The 21,279-nt window shown below is 36.6% G+C and overlaps 1 protein-coding gene across 4 annotated transcripts in view; it reads right to left on the bottom strand.

The window, feature by feature from the left end:
- Positions 1-21,279, bottom strand: part of CACNA2D3 (calcium voltage-gated channel auxiliary subunit alpha2delta 3) — a 531,247-nt gene that overhangs the window by 479,843 nt on the left and 30,125 nt on the right. For 2 of the 4 annotated variants that reach the window (XM_048047522.2, XM_048047521.2), the window contains one exon: positions 8,007-8,093. The exons of the other annotated variants lie outside the window; for them this stretch is intronic. In XM_048047522.2, the coding sequence (XP_047903479.2) occupies positions 8,007-8,093 (87 nt within the window). The remainder of the gene's footprint in view (positions 1-8,006; positions 8,094-21,279) is intronic. 4 annotated transcript variants of the gene reach the window in all.

The raw sequence follows: 21,279 nt of genomic DNA on the forward strand, positions 1-21,279 counted from the left end.
CACTAGTTCCATCCCTTTCAAAGGGGTGTGGGGAGCTAGGTGGGGGGGAAACAACAACAACAACAACAAAAGAAGTCCAAACATGAAATATAAGAAGTTATTCTAAGCACATGTAGTACGCAGTTTGAGAGAAAGAGCTTAACTCTTCATATCTATCAAGAGGTTTTATGTAGTCAGAATGTCAGCGTTGACTTCTGTAGGCCAACCCCAACAGCAGGGTAATTTCAGCATAACACACTTTGGGGACTGACAGATTTCAGAAAAATGAGTAGTTTCATCTTGACAAATGAAAACACAATACTATCTTTCAAGTACAAATCTTTAGATGAACCCTATCACCAATTCTTGTCAAACTTCAAACTACTACTAATTATAATAAAGCTAAAAAACTTGCTATACCTTAGGCTAACTTGAAAAAAATGCCAGTGATATGATGAAATAGCAATGTTTAGAAAAAAGAACAAGTTATATTGTGAAACAGAATACAAGTTATAAGCACTTGTACAACGCAGCCATGAAGTAGAGTTCTTAAGTCTTCAAGATCATCTTTGACCTGCAACTTCCTAATAGTTAAAACGGTCAGTTTTTCATGAATTCATAGATATCCATGCTTTTAGTGCTATTCTTAAAATTTGGTGCATCACACAGTCTTCTCATGTTAATTAATTTGTTAAGACAGTGAGACATGTTGTCAAAGTCACTCCTAAGGTCATTTCCATAACTTAAGAAAGCATGCTTTTCCAGCATGCCTTTCCTTTCCCACCCCCAGTCATTTTTTTCATTTACCAGAAAATAAAAGTATGACAATGCAAGGGCTAGGAAAAAAAAAAAAAAAAAGACAAAAACCAGCGTCTTTTTTTTTTTTTTTTAAAGCAGAATAAAGTGCACATGTGCACAGGTATATCCACTTTTATTACATCAGATAAGCTCAGCCATCACTAGTGCCACATGTATTAGCTGCCCATCATTGTTATTTTCAGATTAAGACAGAGCATAAGCATGTTTGCAAACTCACTGCTATTGGCTTGATGGCCAGTCCTGAGTTCTGCAGCTGTCAGCTGCAGCAATCTAACAAAGTCAGAGTCTGCAGCAAGCAGATTGTAATTTGGTCCCCAAGAGAACTGGGCATGGGATGCCAAAGGTAAGTCATATTTATCTAAGGACTGGAGTGAAATGCCAGGCATAAGCAAGGTATTATTAGATCTTCTTAGGTTTCAAATCCTTTTCTTTATCCAGTCTGCATTGCTCAGTAAGTGAATCATAGTTTGCTTTGAAAAAGCTTTAACTTCTATTTAACTTTGTACTCCCCACAGCAACCCAATATAAAATTCTTGTAGGTGCCAAGGTCACTGGAGCACCTGATCACAAGCAAAGACAATAGTAGATGAGACAGGATGATTCAGCAGTATAAGCAGTTAGAGGATAATAACAGAACATAACAATAATGCAGCAATCCAGGCTGAATTGCCACCTCAGCAGGACCAAATGAGCACAGATCTTTCTAGGAGGAGACATAATTAGCACAGGAAATGGGGGAAGAAGAGAAAGCAGCTTACTGCTCAGACTCAATTGGATGACTTGTTTTAGAATATTTCAAAGGTATATGTTAAATTCAAGTCTAACACTTGGAATTCAGATATGCCTGTGACAGACTGCAAACTCAAGAAACATTTAAAAAATGAGTGAAAAACAATTTATCTCCATATCCACAAAAGAAAGACTCCTTTAAGCAACAGAACTCTAGCTTCAGTTCTTAAATCAAGTTATGCATTTCAGCAAAATGCCAGCATGCAAAAATAATTACAGCTACCTACATACCCACCTGGATGGGGACTTGGGCCTTCAGAACAAATTTACCATATGAAAATTTTGGAAAGGAAGCCATTGTTTGCAAGAGAAAAGAACTCACAGGTCACTTGAGAGACCAGAAGGGCATTGGCTGCACAAGCCAGAGAATGAAAGCTAACATGATTCAGCAGGAAAGTTATAGGCGAAGGAGGAAGGACAAGACATCCCCTAGCGGATTCTGATCTAAGCCAGAGGGCTTTTGAGTTTTGAAGAAACTGTGCAGTATTGTCTACATCTGTAATTTTCAGCAGTTTTCAACTAGACTCCCCATATGGTAAATACAAGCCTACTGACAGTAGCTACTTTCTCCTCAGCTACTTTTCAATCGCCCATTAAAAGCAGCCATAGGCTGTCAATACCACTGGTTTATACATAGTTCTAGTGAATTAGGACATAAGGTGCAAGAGGAAACTAAGCAATTGGGCCCCTTTTCCATGCAGTGCCATCTGAGATGGGATATGGATGGGAACTCTAACATGGTTACTAAAAGATTAAAAAAATGAAAAGGGTTGTGCCATCAACCCTTTTCTGTGCTCCTTGTACAAAGTCTGATGTGAAGTGCATATCCACAGTTAAATAAGATTAAGGCACTGAGTGCAATGAGAAAACTCCCAAGACAGTCCAACCAGACAGACATAGCATTTATACTAGCACAAGCAATTTCTCAACATAAGACCAAGAGGTACAGCAAGAACTGGTTGGCTGAGACTTGCTCGCACTGATATGCCTAGAGTACACCCCATAAAGATGGGGATAAAGGCAGGCTAGGGCTCCCAGAGCTCATGCGTGTACTTCACTCATGCAGCATGGTCCTAACCTTAAAGGATGATAGTTTGGAAGAACTGCTTTTCAAATTACAGCGCTGTGCAGGACAAACACAGGAAGAGATGAACACAATGTCCAGCCAAAACCAGAAAACAGGGGCATGGGGCTAGCTATTGGGGTAACATCTGACGTGCAGCTAAAGTGACGAGCTTACATACTTTCCACGTACTTACGACATCTCAGAATATTTTTTTTATGCCTGATCTAGTCACCAATTTTAGTCTTCTGTTCTGCATAAATGCAAAACATTATTGTTATAAGCAGCACTTAGAAAGGCAATGATGCATTACTGGAGATTTCCTACAGCACACAAGAACATCCAGCCTGCTCAACTTAGATTGCTGCACCAGAAAGGAAATATTAGGGACACACAAAGATTTTCAACCTCTCTCTTCTAACTTAAACTATATCAGAGCCTTCCTCTACCAAGAGGTTTTCTTCTATTTTAGACAACATTGTTAGTTTACAAAATTGAACTTTGGCTATATAGGAACATTCCCCACCCCCCACTCAAAAAAAAAAAAAAAAAAGGACAGCCACAAAAAGCATATTTGCTTTTCACAGTATGATTCTTATGGTCTAGTAACATTAGTGCTCAAAGCCTTAACTACTGAAGCATTAAGCAGACCCTTAAAACTCAGAGTAATATGAACAGCAGGTGATACTGCCATGTGCACCATTACAACCAGAAACTACTGAGGGCTGCATGATAACTCAGAGTTTTTACAATGTAAAGGGACCTCAGAAATTTTTATGTACAATAATGGCATAAGCAGGAAACACAATTTTGTACAACTTTGGTGGCTACAAAATACATCTACACTGTTCCAGAATGTTAAAGAGTAAACATCAAGGCACATGAGAGAAAAACATACTTAGCTCCTAAAAGACAAATAAACCCTAACAAAGGAGAAAAAGTGATATATATGTAACTACTTCAGAAGAGTATATTAAAGAGTTACGCTAATAACTCACTACCAAGAACTGAAAACTATGACCGACACACAAAAACACAGGGAGCTAGCTCTACAGCTCCACTGCCAGGATACTGAAGGCTGAGATGTAACATACTAAAACCTGCCTCTTAACACTGGAGACAATAGAGGATGCAACAGCTTTCTTTATATTCATTCTTAATAACAACTACTGGGTCACCTACTTTCAGTTTAAGTTATGAACCCAAAGAAAGTGGAGGTTTAAAAAAAAAGCAACAGCCCAGGACAGAAGCTTTGAAGGTCTTTTAAGTATTAGTAATAGAATAAGAAAAGTTGGGCAATCCAGAGTGAGAATAACGGAAAGTTTACTGATCAGACTTTTAGCTTGCTCAGAAAATCCCCTCACAATTATCATCACATATTGCTCCTTCTCCAAGGCATGAAATCCACGGTCACTTATGCTGTTGTTTTGTAATGAAATGAGGGATTCTACATCATCTTCATATAGCTTATTTTTAAAATAAAAAGCAGTATCTCAGCAAGCACATCTAGTACTAGATACACTAGTAACCACATACCCATATATTATAACGGTTACTAGAAAACTACAAACTAAGCTTATTTAGCTTCACAAACACAACATTAGATGCACTTAGATGCACTGAAAGCACAATGATTGGAAGTCAGAGGTGATACATCTACACTTCACAGAATAAGAACCTGCATTCACCCACGTGCAGGCTTCTTGTGTATCACAAAAAACACGTTCTCCTTACAGCAAGGAGACTCAACTAGATAAATTTCATATAGCCTTAGTATTGTAGTCTCTTCATTCCAACTTTTTCTTCCACTGTATTTTCCCGCTACAACAAACTTCTTCTCCTGCTACCTGAACAGTTGTTTGTAGAACACCTGTTCCTAGTGAGTTTATTGTCCCCAACTGGGGAAGATAATGAGGCTCTCAATTTAATAATGTCCACAGCTGTAGGTTTTTTCTTGTTGTCGTTGCTGTTGGTTGGTTGATTTGTTTTGCAAGATCTTTACAAGCTTGTATCTGTCTAGTGTTATTTACTGCAAATTTTATCCCTGCAGGTCATCCTGTAAGATTAAGTTGTATTTATAAAAAAAAGAAATTTGAAATTAATAGGTACAGCTCCATATGAGTTACCAGGCCTAGAAAATTTAAATTTATTGTTGATAGTCTTGCCTTTCAAAAGTATTCAAGTTTTCATTGTTCTGTTCTTTGGTTCTGGCTCTTTTTATGAACAAGGTGTTTGTGTTCTTTAAATGTGTTCAAGTATTTAATTCTGGTTTGGTGTTTCAGTTTATCATTTCTGTACGTGCTTGCAACACAGAGAGGTATAAGACAAAATTAATTTACATCTATGGGATCTGGAAAAGGAAATAGCTCTTCAAGTGCAAGACAATGTTACTGTTCGTTATTGTATATCAGACTTAGAAATCTCCCTCTCCCAGATGGTTATAGCTAATGGCAAAATTTTAAGAATAAGAAGTAACTACAAACATGCTGGTTTAATAGTACTTCAGTGATTCCAAATTAACTCCACACAACACAGTTACGTATGTTGTTCCCCAACACCTTTACTATGTATTAGAACAAGCATTCAGAGGATTATTGATGATGTGACCAGAATAGAAATCACTAAACTATTCAGTTCTAGTAGTGTTTGAATGTATACTAGATTTCCTGCTAAATTCCTCAAGGCAAAAAGAAAAGATGCACAGATGGGAAATATGTCTGTGTAAACTGATGTGTTAGGAAAGGAAGATCTGATGAAATCACAGTTACTCTCACCCACTTCATAAAGCACAAGAGACCTATAATATCGCTTGCTGTAATTTAAATCTATCCTTGGAAAGTATTTTAAAAAGATGATGTTCAAGAGTTTTGATATAAACACTGATAAAAGGTTCAGTCAAGGCAGAGACAGACACACTCTGAGGAGAGTGAGGGATTGATCTTAGTGAGATGAAAGGGCTGTGCACACTATGCTGCGTCACTGACAGCTTCTTACACGATGTTAGGTAGTGTTTGGCTCCCCAGGAGATAACAGCCTGCAGTGCTAGGAACCTACGCCTATGAAATGTCATAGAAAAGACAGAAGTTAATGAACAAGTAAAAGGCTCTCATTTCTTCTTTGCCTCCTCTCCAGAACATCCTTTTTGGGAAGATCCTAAAAATCCTCCATTCTTTTTTAATGAGTTTTAATTCTGGTTTGCCCTCTGCATCTGGCCAGGCATAGCAGCAAAGGTATTTGCACTTGGATCTAGAATGTAACTCCTCAAGGAATAAATGATAACATAAATGGGAATGGAGTCAAGCAGAATTTAAGAGTCATTTCAGCTTCGAGCTAGTTTCTATGAACTCCAGAATGCAGTTGAGATTTGTCAAAGATACTCCGCATGAGTGGCACAGAACAGGTAGCAGTTGGTAAATATAAAGTAGGAGTATATTTTATACAACAACTCAAAGCCGAACATATCATCTAAGATCATACCTCAAGTCTTTCAAGACTCATATCTTGCAAGTTCATTGGTCTTGACAAAGAGTTCAGATAATTAGCTTATTAATGGAAGCTAAACCATGACTCTCTCCTGGTTTAAAAAAATTATTAGCGTGTTTGGGGTTCCTTGCACTATACCCCACTGCTCAGTGTAGGCATACAAGATCCTATGAAAATGTGAAATACTTAAGTATTGAATGTTTATATCACAGTAAAACACCCATGCAATAAACAGCATTAAGCTTTTGTGTAAGCTGAAAGAGAAAGTGAGAATATCTGACCCAGGAGTGATTACAGGTTGAAAATCCTCAGTAAAAGTCTGTATTTAAATGCAGGAACACCTGCTACAAAATTCAAGTGCTGTATCAGTTTATTTCAGGTTTAGTCCAAAACATCTGAAATCATTTGAAAGTAATAGCCATTGGAGCTAATCATGCAAATCCACCTTAGAAACTGTGAACATTTATTGACAAAGTTCCTTTTTATCAAGTCCTTCTAGCACTTACTAGATGTTCCAGCTTTAAAAAGCCATTACTAGGACCTATAAATATTTCTTTGTAATGTGCTTTCTCCCACTGATTTATCATCCTCTATTCCATTGTAAAACCTTCACTATAGGATTGAAGTGATTTCAGACTTGCACGCTGCTTCATACAAGTATTTCAGAAATATTTCAAGTAGCATTAAAATGAAATATTTGACCTTGGCAAATCATTGTGTTATAGTTTTGTTAGATGTCTCAGAAAGATTGCCCACTTTCCTTACTGCTAATTTCTCCATATAGCACATATTTCTAATTTCAGACTTGCAGAGCTATTGAACTTCCCCTGAAACCAAAGTACCCAAAGTCCTTCCAGTCTTTCTATTTTCCCCTTCTTCTCTGTCCCTGAGCATTTTGACCAGCATAAGATAGATATTCCTTATTCAAATTGATCTCGTTCTATTTCATTGAAAATAGCCAAATTTTATCAGGCATTCATTGCTTAGCAGCAGTCAAAAAGATTTCATCCCTCAAATGAAGGAAGAAAGAAAAACAAAATCAAGGCAAAGAACATACAAAGTTCTGTAGTTTTAGGTTTAAACAAAACAGTAAATGAGTTTCTAAGCTGTGCAGAACTGAGCTGTCTTAAGAGCATCAGGCAAAAGTATCTACCATCTTCAGCAGATGAATTCACTTCAGCTCAGAAACTTCTAAGTTTTTCACTAAACTAAAATACTTAACTTTGTCTAGATCTCATATATGAGAATGACAGCTTTGAATCCCATCTTACCTGAGTTGAATCACTTTAAGTAACTGATACTATGATTTAAGAAGCCAGTTTGGGTCTATAGCTCCAACTTGTAATATTATTTCATGATAGCTAAAGGTAATGAGAATAGAGTCACTCACCTGTAGTCTCATTAGCATAAAACTATGTGATATATACTTAGGCAATGGCCCTGCACTGATATTTTGTGTTAAGACCACAAAAATTTAAGGCAAAGGTTTATAATACATTAGATTTGACTTTCCTTAACCTGATTTTTTACTACTATGAAACATTTTTTGTGATATGTCATAATATTTAACTAAAATTGCTCAGTCTATACTTCTTACACTGAAAGTGTAAGTGCAATCATGTCCACTGTCTTGATTCATATGTCCAAATGTAAATGTCGCAAGGTCAATCTTTATATGAGCTTGGGAAACTAAATATTTTGAAAACTGGAAAGTCTAATCATCCCTGTGGAATTAAGTACCTTAGTAAGATCTATAGCAGCAGCTGATCTTACGTGTATCGGTAGCAGCTAGTCCCTGAATTCACAAACACGCTTGAACAGCAACAGCTTTCCCATTCACTCCCAGCTAAGCAGAGATGTGAGACTGACTTACTCGCATGACAAAATATGTTTAAGGCTCACAATTTCTGGCTTCCAGTCTTCACCATTAGACAGCTGCAGCGTTGTCTTTACTCTTTGCCTAAAAGCAGTAGAAAAGTACAGTATATGCAAGTGGCTTCTCTGGGTGTAATAAAAAGATTGCAAAAGAAATGACAAGCTGCTCATCATAGCAAACTTGCACCCTCACAAACCATCAGAGCAGTTCTGGGTGCTGCTCTACCTTGCAAAGATGACCACATTTTTTCTGGCTGCAGTAGAATGAATTAGCATCGAGCTAGCCTAGTCCAGGGAAAGCAAAGCCAGGCAGACTCTATCAGATAAAGTGCTGTTAAAGTACTTCCCCAGCCACATCACCACCCGTGTGATAAGAGATTCTATGAGCTAGTCGGTATATATCTAGTTATAGGCTTCCATGGGATGCTAGATGCCATCCATCCTGGATGTTGTCAGAATGGCCATAGACAGAATTACCCCATAGGCCCCATACAGAGCCATATATTTATCAAACTGTAGCTATTTACTCATCCCAGGACTTCAGGAACATTCATAGTTACCATGGCAACTTCATGTGTTTTCCTATGGATACAAAACACACACTTAAAGGAAAATGCATTTGTCAATATGAGAAATTCATCAGCTGTTTCAAAATCAAACATTCAGGCTAGTCAGACTAGAATAGCTATACTGTTTGAAAGGTCTAATAACTTATTCAAATATATTTCAGATGCCTTGGATGTCTTAGCATGTATTGTGTGCAGGTGCACAGGGTTACATAAACATAAACACACATACTTATTTGTATCAATGGCTTCTCCAGGAATTCGGAATCCCACAGGAATTCTTTAAACTATATAGTCTTATGGTAGCTTGAGAAAAAATACTAACAGAATATAGGCAATGTTGTGATAGCAATTTCCTTTCTCCACTTGGAGTCTTTTGAAAAACAGTGGTATCGATCTGAGCAAATTGCCTAACAGAGAGTGTCACTGTGAATTGTTTTTAAGCTAGATTTACAACTAATTAGAGGATGCATCTATTAAGTAAAAAATACTTGAAGTATCTCTCCAAGTTTTATTTGCTAAGGTTCGTGTTAGGCATCTTTATATTCCTGGTGTATTGTATCACTGTTAAATCAGAAATCCACATCCCTCAAAAGTAAATAAATAAATAAAAATAAAGGGAAAATGATCCAATCTTCATTATCAGAACATTAATATATTCAACAGAACATGCATTCCTTCCTTAGACCATTAAGTGTGACATTCTGGTCATTCCCTTGCAGCCAGTCATCCTTCATTTGTAACTCTAAATTTACACAAGTAGATTTCAGAACTGTAACAAGATTTAACCTCAACTATATGTAAGCTTAGCAGTGATCACAAACCCCAAGTAACTGAAGGTAAGACAAAGTCCAGCGTGTTATCATAAGTTCTGATTCGATTTCCAATACTCTCAAACTTTTATGAGGCATTTTGGGAAATCAACATCTATATGGATTTCTTTTTGTAATTTGTTTCAAATGATTTTGACATATAAATTAAGTTGATTTGCTCTGTCCAACATTTTTAATGTTTTAGCATGCCGATCCCACTAGCACTTAAATATCAGTGTCTTTCCCTACTGTCAATCACTATATTTCAAATTTGTATTTTGCTTCAGTATGCTATCCAACATTTTCGCTTCCAGTAAAATTCTCTGCTTTTGAGTGTATTTCAAATTGTTTGCTTTGTGGGCATATTACCTTCAAGAGGCAGAAAGTGCATTATCACTAATGTCAGCTCTCATTTTAGTTTTCCAGTGTTATTATTCACCATAGCTGCTTACTGCAATGCTCTTCCCTTAATGGATAAGGGATAAAAGGGCTACAGTTCATTTAATTGTTCCAAACTTTCTTCTCATTACATGCCTCTTCACTAGTATGCAGTAAAAACAGCACTTCATAGGAATATGCCTCAAAGAACATTTCACACACTGAAAAATATTATTGTAGATGGGTCCATGAAGGAGCGAATATGAAATGCTTCCTTTTCCTGAGACATCATAAATGAAAACTTATATTTAATTTTTATCCCCAAACAAGGGATAGAGTACATCAAATCCCTGCATCTACATTTGCCTTCTCCCACCTTCTGTTTGTTATTTTGTCTCTTAGCTGGAAGAATGCCTGAATGAGAAGAAATTCCAACTTGGAAGTACCCATAATTTTAAAACAAGTCAAAAGGTCCAGAAGAATTAACCTACCTTGCATGGCCACAATCAGATTAATTACTCTGTGAGAAACACAAGGCAGAAGTCTTTAAATAAAGGATTTGGTTACAAACTACTGCCAAAGAAACCAGAAGCATGAACTAAGATCTATGTTCTATCATGATCGTGAACAAATGCAGTAAGAGGATATTGCAAGCTGCAGATGATACTGCAAAGGATGACATGGCCAAAATATTCACAGTTACACAAGAGCAGAGACTCACTGACAATTATTTGAATATCTATCCTTAATTAAATTAAGGCAAAAAATCATTTAATGCATGCTGCTGAAAATATACCACTCAGGAATCCTGTTGAAACATCGTGAGATGGTAGGCTTTATGAATTTACCTTGAGCTTTCTGATAGCTCAAATGTCTTGCTTTTTTTTTTTTTTTTACATGTTGACTCGCTCCTGCCAAATACCTTGAATGAATACCTGATGTTGAATATGCAAGATTTACCAAGGAAAGTACTACTGAAACTCCCAGGGCAGGGAACTCAATCTCTGAAAATAAATAAATTGTTCTAACATTTTAGTCACCACAGGGAGGAATTTAAATAATCTGTCACTCTGCAATTTTCTTTGAGGTATTTGTTCTTTGAATATGATTGATATAAGTGCAACTCATTGAGGCATCTTCACAATTTGCATTCATTAGTTACACTTTTATATAGCATTACTGTGGCAACCATGGGAAATGTCTTGTCCTATTCTCAAAAACAAGACGATGCAATGTGGACTCTAGTCAGAATTTACTGCTGATCCTCATGGAGAAACTTGACAAAAGACAAGTGGCTTATTTTTGGCTAAACGTAAAAGCGAGCATAAACAAACATGATGAATGTAGTAATCTTAGAATCAGACAGTTAGTTTGTTGATGGCATCTTTGATACAGGAAAACCACAGGGTGGTCATGCTTCTTCCTCTGTAGGGAAACTGTGACCTGCTGTATATGAGAGAATTGTAAACGTGATAGATTTTCATTTACCTAAGATTTTGACACAGTCTCACATAACATCTCATTAGTAAATATGGAACTTAGATTACTTCCCCTATCAGAGGGCAAACAGTTAAAAAAACAAACTTAAGGAGTATTTTTGGAGGCTACACCTAGTGTGAGTCTTGCCACGGTCTTTAATTTGAAGTTTCAGCAACAGAAAAGAAGGATGCTTGGATCTACTTACCAGGATTCTTCATCATATATTAAGATATCACTCTGTATGAACCTAGTGTAAAAGGTGGTTCAAAATAATTTTTTTTGTAATATTTTTTAATGTTAACTATTTCTGTTGTCACAGGTACTCCAGCTGTTTGCAAATGATGGTGAGAACAGTACACAGTTGACCTCTCAAACTAGGTTCAGATTCAGACATACCAATTTCTGAAGCCATTAGTACAAGCGAAAGTGATACACAGTCTTCAGTCTCTTCTTATAATTAGTTTGGCTTGATTTGCTTTTAAACGTCTAAATCCATTCTGAGTTATCATAATTACTCCAACTTATGATTGAGGGAAAAAAGTTACCCCATTAAAGACAAATTTAAGAAGAAAATGCAGACCACACATTGCATTCACTTAGATTTTGTTGTTATCAAAGAAGATCAAACAGAACTTTTTGGCTGAAAACTCTGGGATAATTGATATCAATTGATAATTGATCCTAAGGGTAATGTTTATGTGACTTAGGGATATTGTTTGTCAATAATGTCCAAATAGTTGTTGTTAGAGTTCCTACATCCCAAACGTTTTTAAAAAAAATCTAATGCTATTTATTCAATTCAGAAAGCATTTATACATCATAGTGAATTAATTACCTGAGGATTTTCTCTCCTCTGGAAATGTTTCACAAATATGAGATGAACAGAAAGAACAAAAAAAAAAGGAAAAGGTCATTCATCTCCCTCTCCTGACTCACCACTCCTTTTCTCATGCAGTCAGCCTGTTTTTCCCTAATGTATAAAATGCCGCATCTACAATTTTTCACCAAGGTATGTCAGGTTGCATCACCACAAAAGAATTCATCTTAGATGATCTAAATATATTAGGGCAGTGCATTATTTTAAGAGCAATTATTTCTGATCAGAAAAGGTCTGCAAAATATAAGTGAAAATTACCATAATAGGATAACTACTGAAAAGGCAAATAAACCATATTGTAGGTTTACAGAGGAAGTACCCACCAAAAGGCAATTGACTCTCATATAATTAAAGTTAACTATATATTTATCCACATATGTTACTTATATGAAAAATGTCCATTTTCTTACAACTTCCCTATGCTATTTGACAAGGCTGCAGCCTATGGCACAGCTTCACAACTACACGTAGTCGAATACCAAAGAGGCGATCAACAAAATTTATATTCAAGTATTTTAAAACTCTTTCAGGAAAATATTTTTTTTCAAGAGAAATAGGGAAAATCTCTATGTCTTCTGCTCACAATACTTGTAATCTCTATTTTTGTTCATTATTTGTATTTTTCCATAGCCGACAAACTTACACAGAACTGCCTGCATATGCCCAAAAGATAGATCAAATTAGTATCCTCCGAACTCACACATACCGCTGAAGAAACAGATACTAAAGACTAAACCAACAAGATCTTTTTCCCTTGCTGTGCATTTACTCATACGAAAAATGCAAACACTGAAGACAATAACTAAACATTCAACAACAGGAGTAAGGAATTCACAGTCTGGTCCTAAGCAATGGGTTCTCAGTCCCCAGAACTTGAGTTTTGGCTCAGAAACTCACTGTGAATTATGTAATGCTCAGAAAAGGAAAGAGAACTCTTCCATAAAAAGATACAATTACTGCATTAGCTGTCATCTTTTTAGTAGCCATCACTCAGTGAAGGTTCTGTGAGTATTCACAAACTTCTCAAAGCTTTCTTTCAGGAGTCATTAAGCTAACTTAAAAATCAGAAAGGATTTGCTGTATATTATCTTCTATTTTATTCCAAGATCTTGGTAAAAATATTTAGAAAAGATATTACTACACTATTAAGTGTAGCATTATTATGTTTAATGTTCTGTTACTAAAATGTAGAGCCAAAATTATGATTAATATTTTAACTGTTTGTGCAATAACAGTAATAATAGTAAAGCAGTGAATTATTCCTCAGCAGATGCTATTAACCAAATAAATCCAAAAATGAAGTAGCACGGAAAGCCAACAGTTCTGTTTCCCTGAAGTACACAAATATGAACACATACAGCTGAGTATAAGATGTAGTATATGCTTGTATATTAATTTGTTTACAGAATACTCTGCTTTCTCAGAGGTTCCTGTCTGTTCCAGGAACAGGTGAATTCTCCTACACTTCCCCCAAACTTCCATGCTTGCTTTAATTCATTTTTCTAAATAAAAAATATCAAGTAATGAAACTGAAATACCAGGTAACCAACCTGATACATATTCACAGCAGGGAGGACTTGCTGAATCAAGGATTTAGACATGAGGAGTAAACTGCAGGGGACAGTGAGAAGGACATACTTGCTATCAATTTTATAATGGGAAAAATCTCTATTCAGTCCACAGTCACCTGTGCAATGCAGGTGTAATTATTTTATGAAATGTATTACTGGGTTTGAGATACACAAGACAAGGTAAGAGGAAAAATTCTCAGCACTCTATAAACTCTCCTTAAAGACTTCAAACAGATATTTATTTTTAGTCTACACCATCAACAACAAAAAATAATGCTACTTCTGTCTACCAGATGTTAGGTCTAGAGAAAGGCTGATTACATTTCACCCATAAATAAGAAAAAAAAAATATTTGGGCTGCAGAGCAGATGAACTTCCAAGTGAGAGCTCTTTTGTAAAAGAGACTCTTTTATACCAAATATATAATATTATATATATAATATTATAATATGTATATAATATGTCTATATTATGGGCAGAAGTAAAGAAAACATTGGGCAGAAGAAATTGCAGCATCATCTCTGATAGCAACCTTGCTTCCCTTGTAAAGAACTCCTCATCCTTCACAAAAGAGTACTGGGATGATCCAGTACATACAGGAAAACACCTTAAAAGCCAGAACAGGAGCAAGAAGAAAGAAAAAATGCTACAAACTCATATTGTGTTATAAAGCTGTAATAATAGCTGTCAATAACTTGTGTGAAACGGAAAACCACCTTCATTATCAGCTCCGTTACTACATCACATTTTCAATACGTCTATGATGTTGGAAAGAAGAAAACAGTATTAAAAAAAATCACAAATTCCTTGGTATTGCTGCAGATATTTTATATTTCCATATATATATATATATATTCAGGTAGTTTCATCCAAGACTAATGCAGCATACAGAGCGGACTGTACTTACACCTTTATGATTCACTCCCCCTGAATTTCAAATTTGTTTTTAGGAATGATATGCAGTATCTCACCCTACTACAACAACCGGATGGATTGTATAGATTTTCAATTTTGGGTTAATTTGGAATTAATTGGAAGTCACGGCAATATAATGTACGTCTGACTTCAGATCTGTCTAATGAAGAAGGCACAAGAAGATTCAGTAAAAAAAAGTAGTTGCCTGGTGTTTTGGATGATAAAATTATGTTAATTTTACTGATATTTTATCTCTTTTTTTCAAATTCTAGACTAAAATAATAAAAGTATATACGTGAAAGTGAATGCAAAAAAATACATTTTACTAAATAAAAAGGCTCATCCATAAAGCCTGATAATAAACCCTATTGTATTATTCAGCACTGAAATTTCTAAAATTATAATGAGATGGTTCATGAACGTTTTAATTATGTTAATCCAGGTTCCTTCAGGAACATCCAAGATAAAAGCCGAATCTGACAGAAACCATTTGTGGCTAAGCAACAGTTTCTGCAGTCAAATATCTGAAGTGCATGTTAGTTCTACAAAAATGCTTTGTTCCTAATCTTTTGAGCTGTTCTTCACTGAGCCAAAAAGGCAAAACAGGAATAGTTTAGGTTTTACACAAATATAACAGGAAGTGTGTAACTGAAATTCTATTCAAATGGCCAGAGCAAGTGAAGGAATCATTTACTCTTTTTTTTTTTTTTTGCAAAAACTCTGATACGGTTTTAAATGCACTATGGTTAGCACACATGGAGAAGCAATGGATATTGTATTCATGGACTTCAGAAAGACCTTTGACACAATCCCCCGTAAGATCTTCACAGAGAAGCTGTTGAAATATGGGCAGGATGAAGTGGATCAAAAACTGTCTGGACCCAGAGGGCAGTGGGCAGTAGTACAATGTCTAGTTGAAGGCCAGTTATGAGTAGAGTACTCCAGGGGTCAACACTGGGTCCAGCCTTCAATAAACAAGATGTTTAACATCTTCATTAGTGGTCTGGATGATGGTGTAGAGAGCACCCTCAGTAAATTTACAGACAACATGAAACTGGGGGTAGTGGCTGACTCCCCAGAAGGCCACGCAGCCGTCCAGAGTGACCTTGACAGGCTGGAGAGGCGGGCAGACGAGAATCTCATAAAGTTCAACAAGGGCTGAGTCCTGCATCTAGGGGGGAACAACTCCAGGCACCAATACATGCTGAGGCCACCCAGCTTGAAAGCAGCTCTGCAGAAAATGACCTGGGGGTCCTGGTAGACATCAAGTTGAATGTGAGTGAGCAAAGAGCCCTTGCTGCCAAGGCAGCTAATGGTATTCTTGGCTGCATTAGGCAAAATATTGACAGGAGGTCAAAAGAAGTGATCCTTCCTGTCTATTCAGATACGTAGAGTATTGTGTCCAGTTCAGGGACCCTCAGTACTCGTGTACTGGGCATACTGGTAAAAGTCCAAAGTAGGGGCCACCAATACAATAAAGGGATTGGAGAAACCCTCCTCTGAGGAGAGGCTGAGAGCACTAGGACTGTTATGCCTGGAGAAGAGGAGACTCCAGGGGTACTTCATCAATGTGTAAAAATGCCTAAAGGGAGGGTGCAAAGACAACAAAGCCAGGCTCTTTTCAGTGGTGTCCAGTGCCAGGACAAGAGGCAATGGGCACAAACTGGAACACAAGAAGTTCTGTCTAACATCAAGAAATACCTCTTTATCATGCAGGTGATGGAGCATGGGAAAAGGCTGCCCAAAGAGGTTGTGGAGTCTCCATCCCTAGAGATCTTTGAAAGCTGTCTAGATATGGTCCTGGACAACCTGCTCTAGGTGTCCCTGCTTGAACAGGGAGGGTGGACCTCCATAGGTCCCTTCTGACCTTAAAAGTCCTGTGATTCTGTGATAGACCACGTAAGACACAAAGAATGTCCCATTTGGCTATTTCTTTCATTATACTAGCTACTGGCTTAATCCTTAAGTCCTATTCTTCAAAATAGGATATGGTCCCAAAAATCTATAATCACAGTTTCAGAAGCATTTTTTCTCATCAACAGCTTCTCAGAGATTAAGAAAAAAAAATGAAAAACCAGCAAAGACCACCATTTACTTTCTCACATTACCTCCAGGCACAAAGAAGAATGGTGACTAAAGAGTATAGTTTTAGAGTCCCAGTAGTATTCAGATTCAGTGACACACATACTTGATCAGTTACAGAGGAAAAGCTTCCCTATGCAGCTTTGCTGGAAAGGAAGACAAAACAAGTCTTATCCTTTTCCACAGAAGAACATTCCTGGTTGAAAGTAGACATAAATCTTTATTATTCCAGCTAACTCTTGCACTTTTTGATGAGTCACCAACAAAGGATCTAAAATTTAGATGTGGAAGCTATTATGACACGGATAGTACATGAACATAGATTGAGAATTTTTCAAACATCAGTAAGCTTCTGCTTCTGGAATAGACTTGAACCAGTGAACTATAAAATGAAGTGCAATAAATAAATCAACAAAAACAAAATAAAGGACATTAGTTCTTCTCTTTGCACTCCTCCAATTGATAGATTCCTTTATTTTGTTTTGTTCATGAACATTTTGTTTCCTTTGCATCCTTTGGTCAGCTTTTACTTTGTTGAGCCAAAACCTTTTTTTTTTCTTTTTTTTTAACCAATTTATCAAATCCATTCAGTCAGTTCTTTAGTGTACAGCTGTGTGTTTAAAGAATTCTTTGTTGTGGCATCTCCAAGAGCCTGCAGTTACCAACTATTCACAAAGACCGGCAATGCTATTAACTGCAAAACAGTTTTTAGTGAAAAAATTTACTTGCCTATTTATGTGGTCATCTAATTGTTTTGAACAGGAAAATAAGGTACATTATGTTAAAAACCTGAGTAATGATAATGTGTTGGATGAGCCCAGTTAAAGAACGAATGAGTACCTTTGAAGCAACTGTAACAAGCTGTATAGGTATGTCTTCTGCAATTATGACTATATTTTAAACCAGCCAAAGAACCAAATTATAATATTTATAATATTACCTCTGGTTCATAGCCCTTAATCATGTGAAAGATTAAGTTTGTCACAGTAGCTAGCAGTCTTATTTTTTAATTACAGTAACAATGTATCTTGACATCTCTGTCCTCACAGCCTTTGTATTTTAATTGGGGGTTCAAAAGTGGGCATGGTGGGGCAGTAAATTAATATTAACAAAATGCTTAGTCATTTGCTATCTCTGAAGGCAACTGACATTTCTGATAGTATTTGGTGAGCATAAATTGAACTGACCTTGGAAGAAACCTTAATGTTCTCCTGTGCATAAAAGAGTGAGGAGCTATCTATATGCAGTTTCACACCTCATGAACTTTTACACATTATTCATCTAAATCAGAGATCCAAATACAAAATCTGGCACTTGGGACATCATGTGGATTTCTGATATTCCTTGGCAAATGTAGGATCCTGAAATAAATGGTTAGATTTAAATGATTTACAGATGTAGAGGCAGGAGAGTTGGGGAGTGGGGTATTTCCATTTTTTTATTCCAGATGCAAACTCAGTGTATAGATAATCATTGTTCTGCCTAAATGGTGTTTCAAAACACCACATTTTAGAGAGCACAACGGTTTGGAAACTGATTATACAAAACATGAGTGGCGACTGCAGTATTTCCTAGCATCTGGCATACTCAGTTAAATGAAGAGCTTGTCATATGCTGGCTTTTCAACTGTGGCATGTCACCTAAAGTCTGCAATGCTACAGCGTGGGTGAAATGACAAAGCTGATGTGCCAGTATGTGACGTATCTTTAATTTCATATGCCATGCATAGCCGCATCCCCCACTGTGCAATGTTTCAGGGGAATATTTTTCAGGTGATGTTACACTGTTTTGCAGGACTATTTGCTCCAATTGAAAGTCACAATTAGCATTCAAGAGTAGAGGAAAAATGTTAGCCAAGCTGTTTGAATGGTACACTTAAACTGAAGACTGTTTTTTATTCCCTCATAATGCTAATCACCATTGCTACCATCATTTATTTTATGTCCAGGAGATAAATGTTGTTTTTTTTCTGAATTGGACTATCAAAAAAGGCACATAATAAATGTATGACAGAAACCTCTACATCACTATATTTGGCAGAAGTCAGAAATTTGCTATGTATTCAATATGCAGAAATGAAAAAATATGTGGTTTGACAAACATTACCAAAATTTCCAATAATATGTTATGTTTGCATACACAAACAACAAAACATATGGAACAAGACTGCTTTAAGAAATAAAAGCAAAACCAGAAATACCAAAGGGATGTTGTACCATGAATGCAACTACAGAAATAATCTTTCATGTTCTGTCACTCAAATCGTAAAACTGCAAAATATAGTCACACACACATAGCTGAAGCACAGGGTTCCAGAACAAAGGTTTTGATAAAAAATGACAAAGCAAAGACCTGTATCACTTTGCTCTGAAACGTGTGATAACATGTTTTGCAACTAAAACAGGCTATTCTCTGTCCCTTCTTTATGAACTTGCTTGTCTAAACATGACTTGCATCTCCTTCACTTAGGTCTGTCTTTGGATCTCTTGTTGGAGGAATATTTCACATCTATATTCGAGAAGGAAAGTAAAACGCTACGAACTTCATGATTAGTAAAAATTCCAGTTACATTGTGGATGCTTTATTTTTATGAATAGCAATATATAACATTTTTCTTTTTCTCAATAATAATCATGTTTTTAAAAAGATACATGTAATTTAAATGCCACTAGAAGAACTTTATGGATGGCAGTGGAAACTAGTAGTTATGTTTGAGAGGATGAGTCCAATGTAAGGAAATAGCCATGGTGGCCTTAACGCGTACCTGCCAACACACCTCCCTCATTGTCTGTCTGCAACTATCCTAGGGTAACTCTACCACAGTGCCTAATCAGTCCCTGGTCTTTCTGCTTAAACAAACATGTAATTTCCCTATTCTGAAGAAGGTTTGCAAACCAAAGGGTTTGATATTTGCCACAGCGTGGATCAATGCCACCAACTCAGCTATGTGACAGTCCAGTGAACCTGTGCCCAACTCAGGACGAACTAAAAGCAGTTGAATTAGTGGCAAGCTCTATATCCTATTACCACTCCAACTATTCCATTGCCACTGTTTTGACACATTAGTGGGGAAACTAACACCCATTCAGCTCTGATACTCCATCTATTCAAAAGTACACATAAACCATGTATACAACCTTTTCCATGTGTACTGTTTTCCTATACACTTTTAATATACACACCAGATTGTAAACTATAGTTCCCTCATGTTAATGAATATCTGTCAAAATGTAATGAGGGAATGAGTCAAATATGGCTAGGATCTGAGTCTTAAAAACAAACAAACAAAAAAAAAAACCCTACTACATTCTCAAAGAAGAGCAAATGGATTTGAATCAACAACAAATGCAGCATGAGAAGTCTGTAAAATATACTCAGAACTATCAGAGAAAATAATTCTGAAATATAAAAAGAGCTCTGAAAACTAGATAAAAGAAAGTAAACAAAAGCTATTCTTTTTATTCTGAAATACCCACCTGACTCAGTGCCATAATTTTCTAGGTAGGAGGAAAATGAAAAGGAAAAAGCTTGAATATCTTTTTCCTTTACTCTCTTTCTCAGTGAAAAAATGGCTGGAGAAAACATAAGAATCTGAAAGGGCACACTTTCCATTGTGATTGCAAAAGCTGTGATTTGCTGTTAAGCCTGGTACCTTTTAGCTGTGTTCAAATTTGTGATTTTAAAAATGAATAATTTATGAAAGATTATAAAATTAAAATGCTTCCCACAACTCCCCTAACAATTTCATGCAAATATCTTAACTGCATATCCCTTGTCCTTTATCTCCTCTTAACCCCTTCCAGTGGAACAAGGAGGTCTCTACACTGGGTTATACTTAACCCTAAGCATGAACAGCCTTGAAGTTAAATTCACAGACTGGGACATTTCCATCACAGTGAGAATACTAGAGCAAAAGAATAGAAATACATTGTTTAAATTATTTTTCCTAGAATTTTAACAGAAACTATCATGCATTTAACATTAAATAGATTGCATATACAGTATGAATGCAAACCAATCTGTGTACCACATGACTACACTGTAAGCATTTCTCTGCAAACACTGGCTGAGAAGTGGGCTGGCTGTGCATTCATTGGTCTAGCCTTTTCACATAAATCATAACTGTCCAAAGTCTAATCGGATTTATAGTGGCTGCCAATGTTCCCAAAAGCTTTGCACTAGCCAGCTTGGCAGTTCTATAAGGCCCAGCCACACACTGTACACCCTCCAGGGAGGATCCTTATGTTAAGCATATCCCTCCATGGCCAATTAAACTGGCTTCAGAGTCACCTTGCACTGTTGGCATGGTGCAAAGTGCCTGCAGTGCAGCTGAGGACTAGGGCCAGGGTGTTGCCAGTTCTGATCCTAATGTTGGGGAATGCTCTATTAGAGAAATTTTAGTTACTTTCACAGCTCATTGCAAAAGCATAACACACAAACCCTTCTCATAAAATAAAACCCCTCTCCATGATAAAAGCAGCAAACGAAAGCATTCTTACCTCAACACAGAACAGCTCCTATACCCAGCAAAGCAGGACTGGAAATCACTAAGGTTCCAGCTGTTGACTATGAAAATTTCTAAAAGAAGCCT

The sequence above is a fragment of the Anser cygnoides genome, chromosome 10, assembly GCF_040182565.1.
Source record: "Anser cygnoides isolate HZ-2024a breed goose chromosome 10, Taihu_goose_T2T_genome, whole genome shotgun sequence".
Lineage (NCBI taxonomy): Eukaryota > Metazoa > Chordata > Aves > Anseriformes > Anatidae > Anser > Anser cygnoides.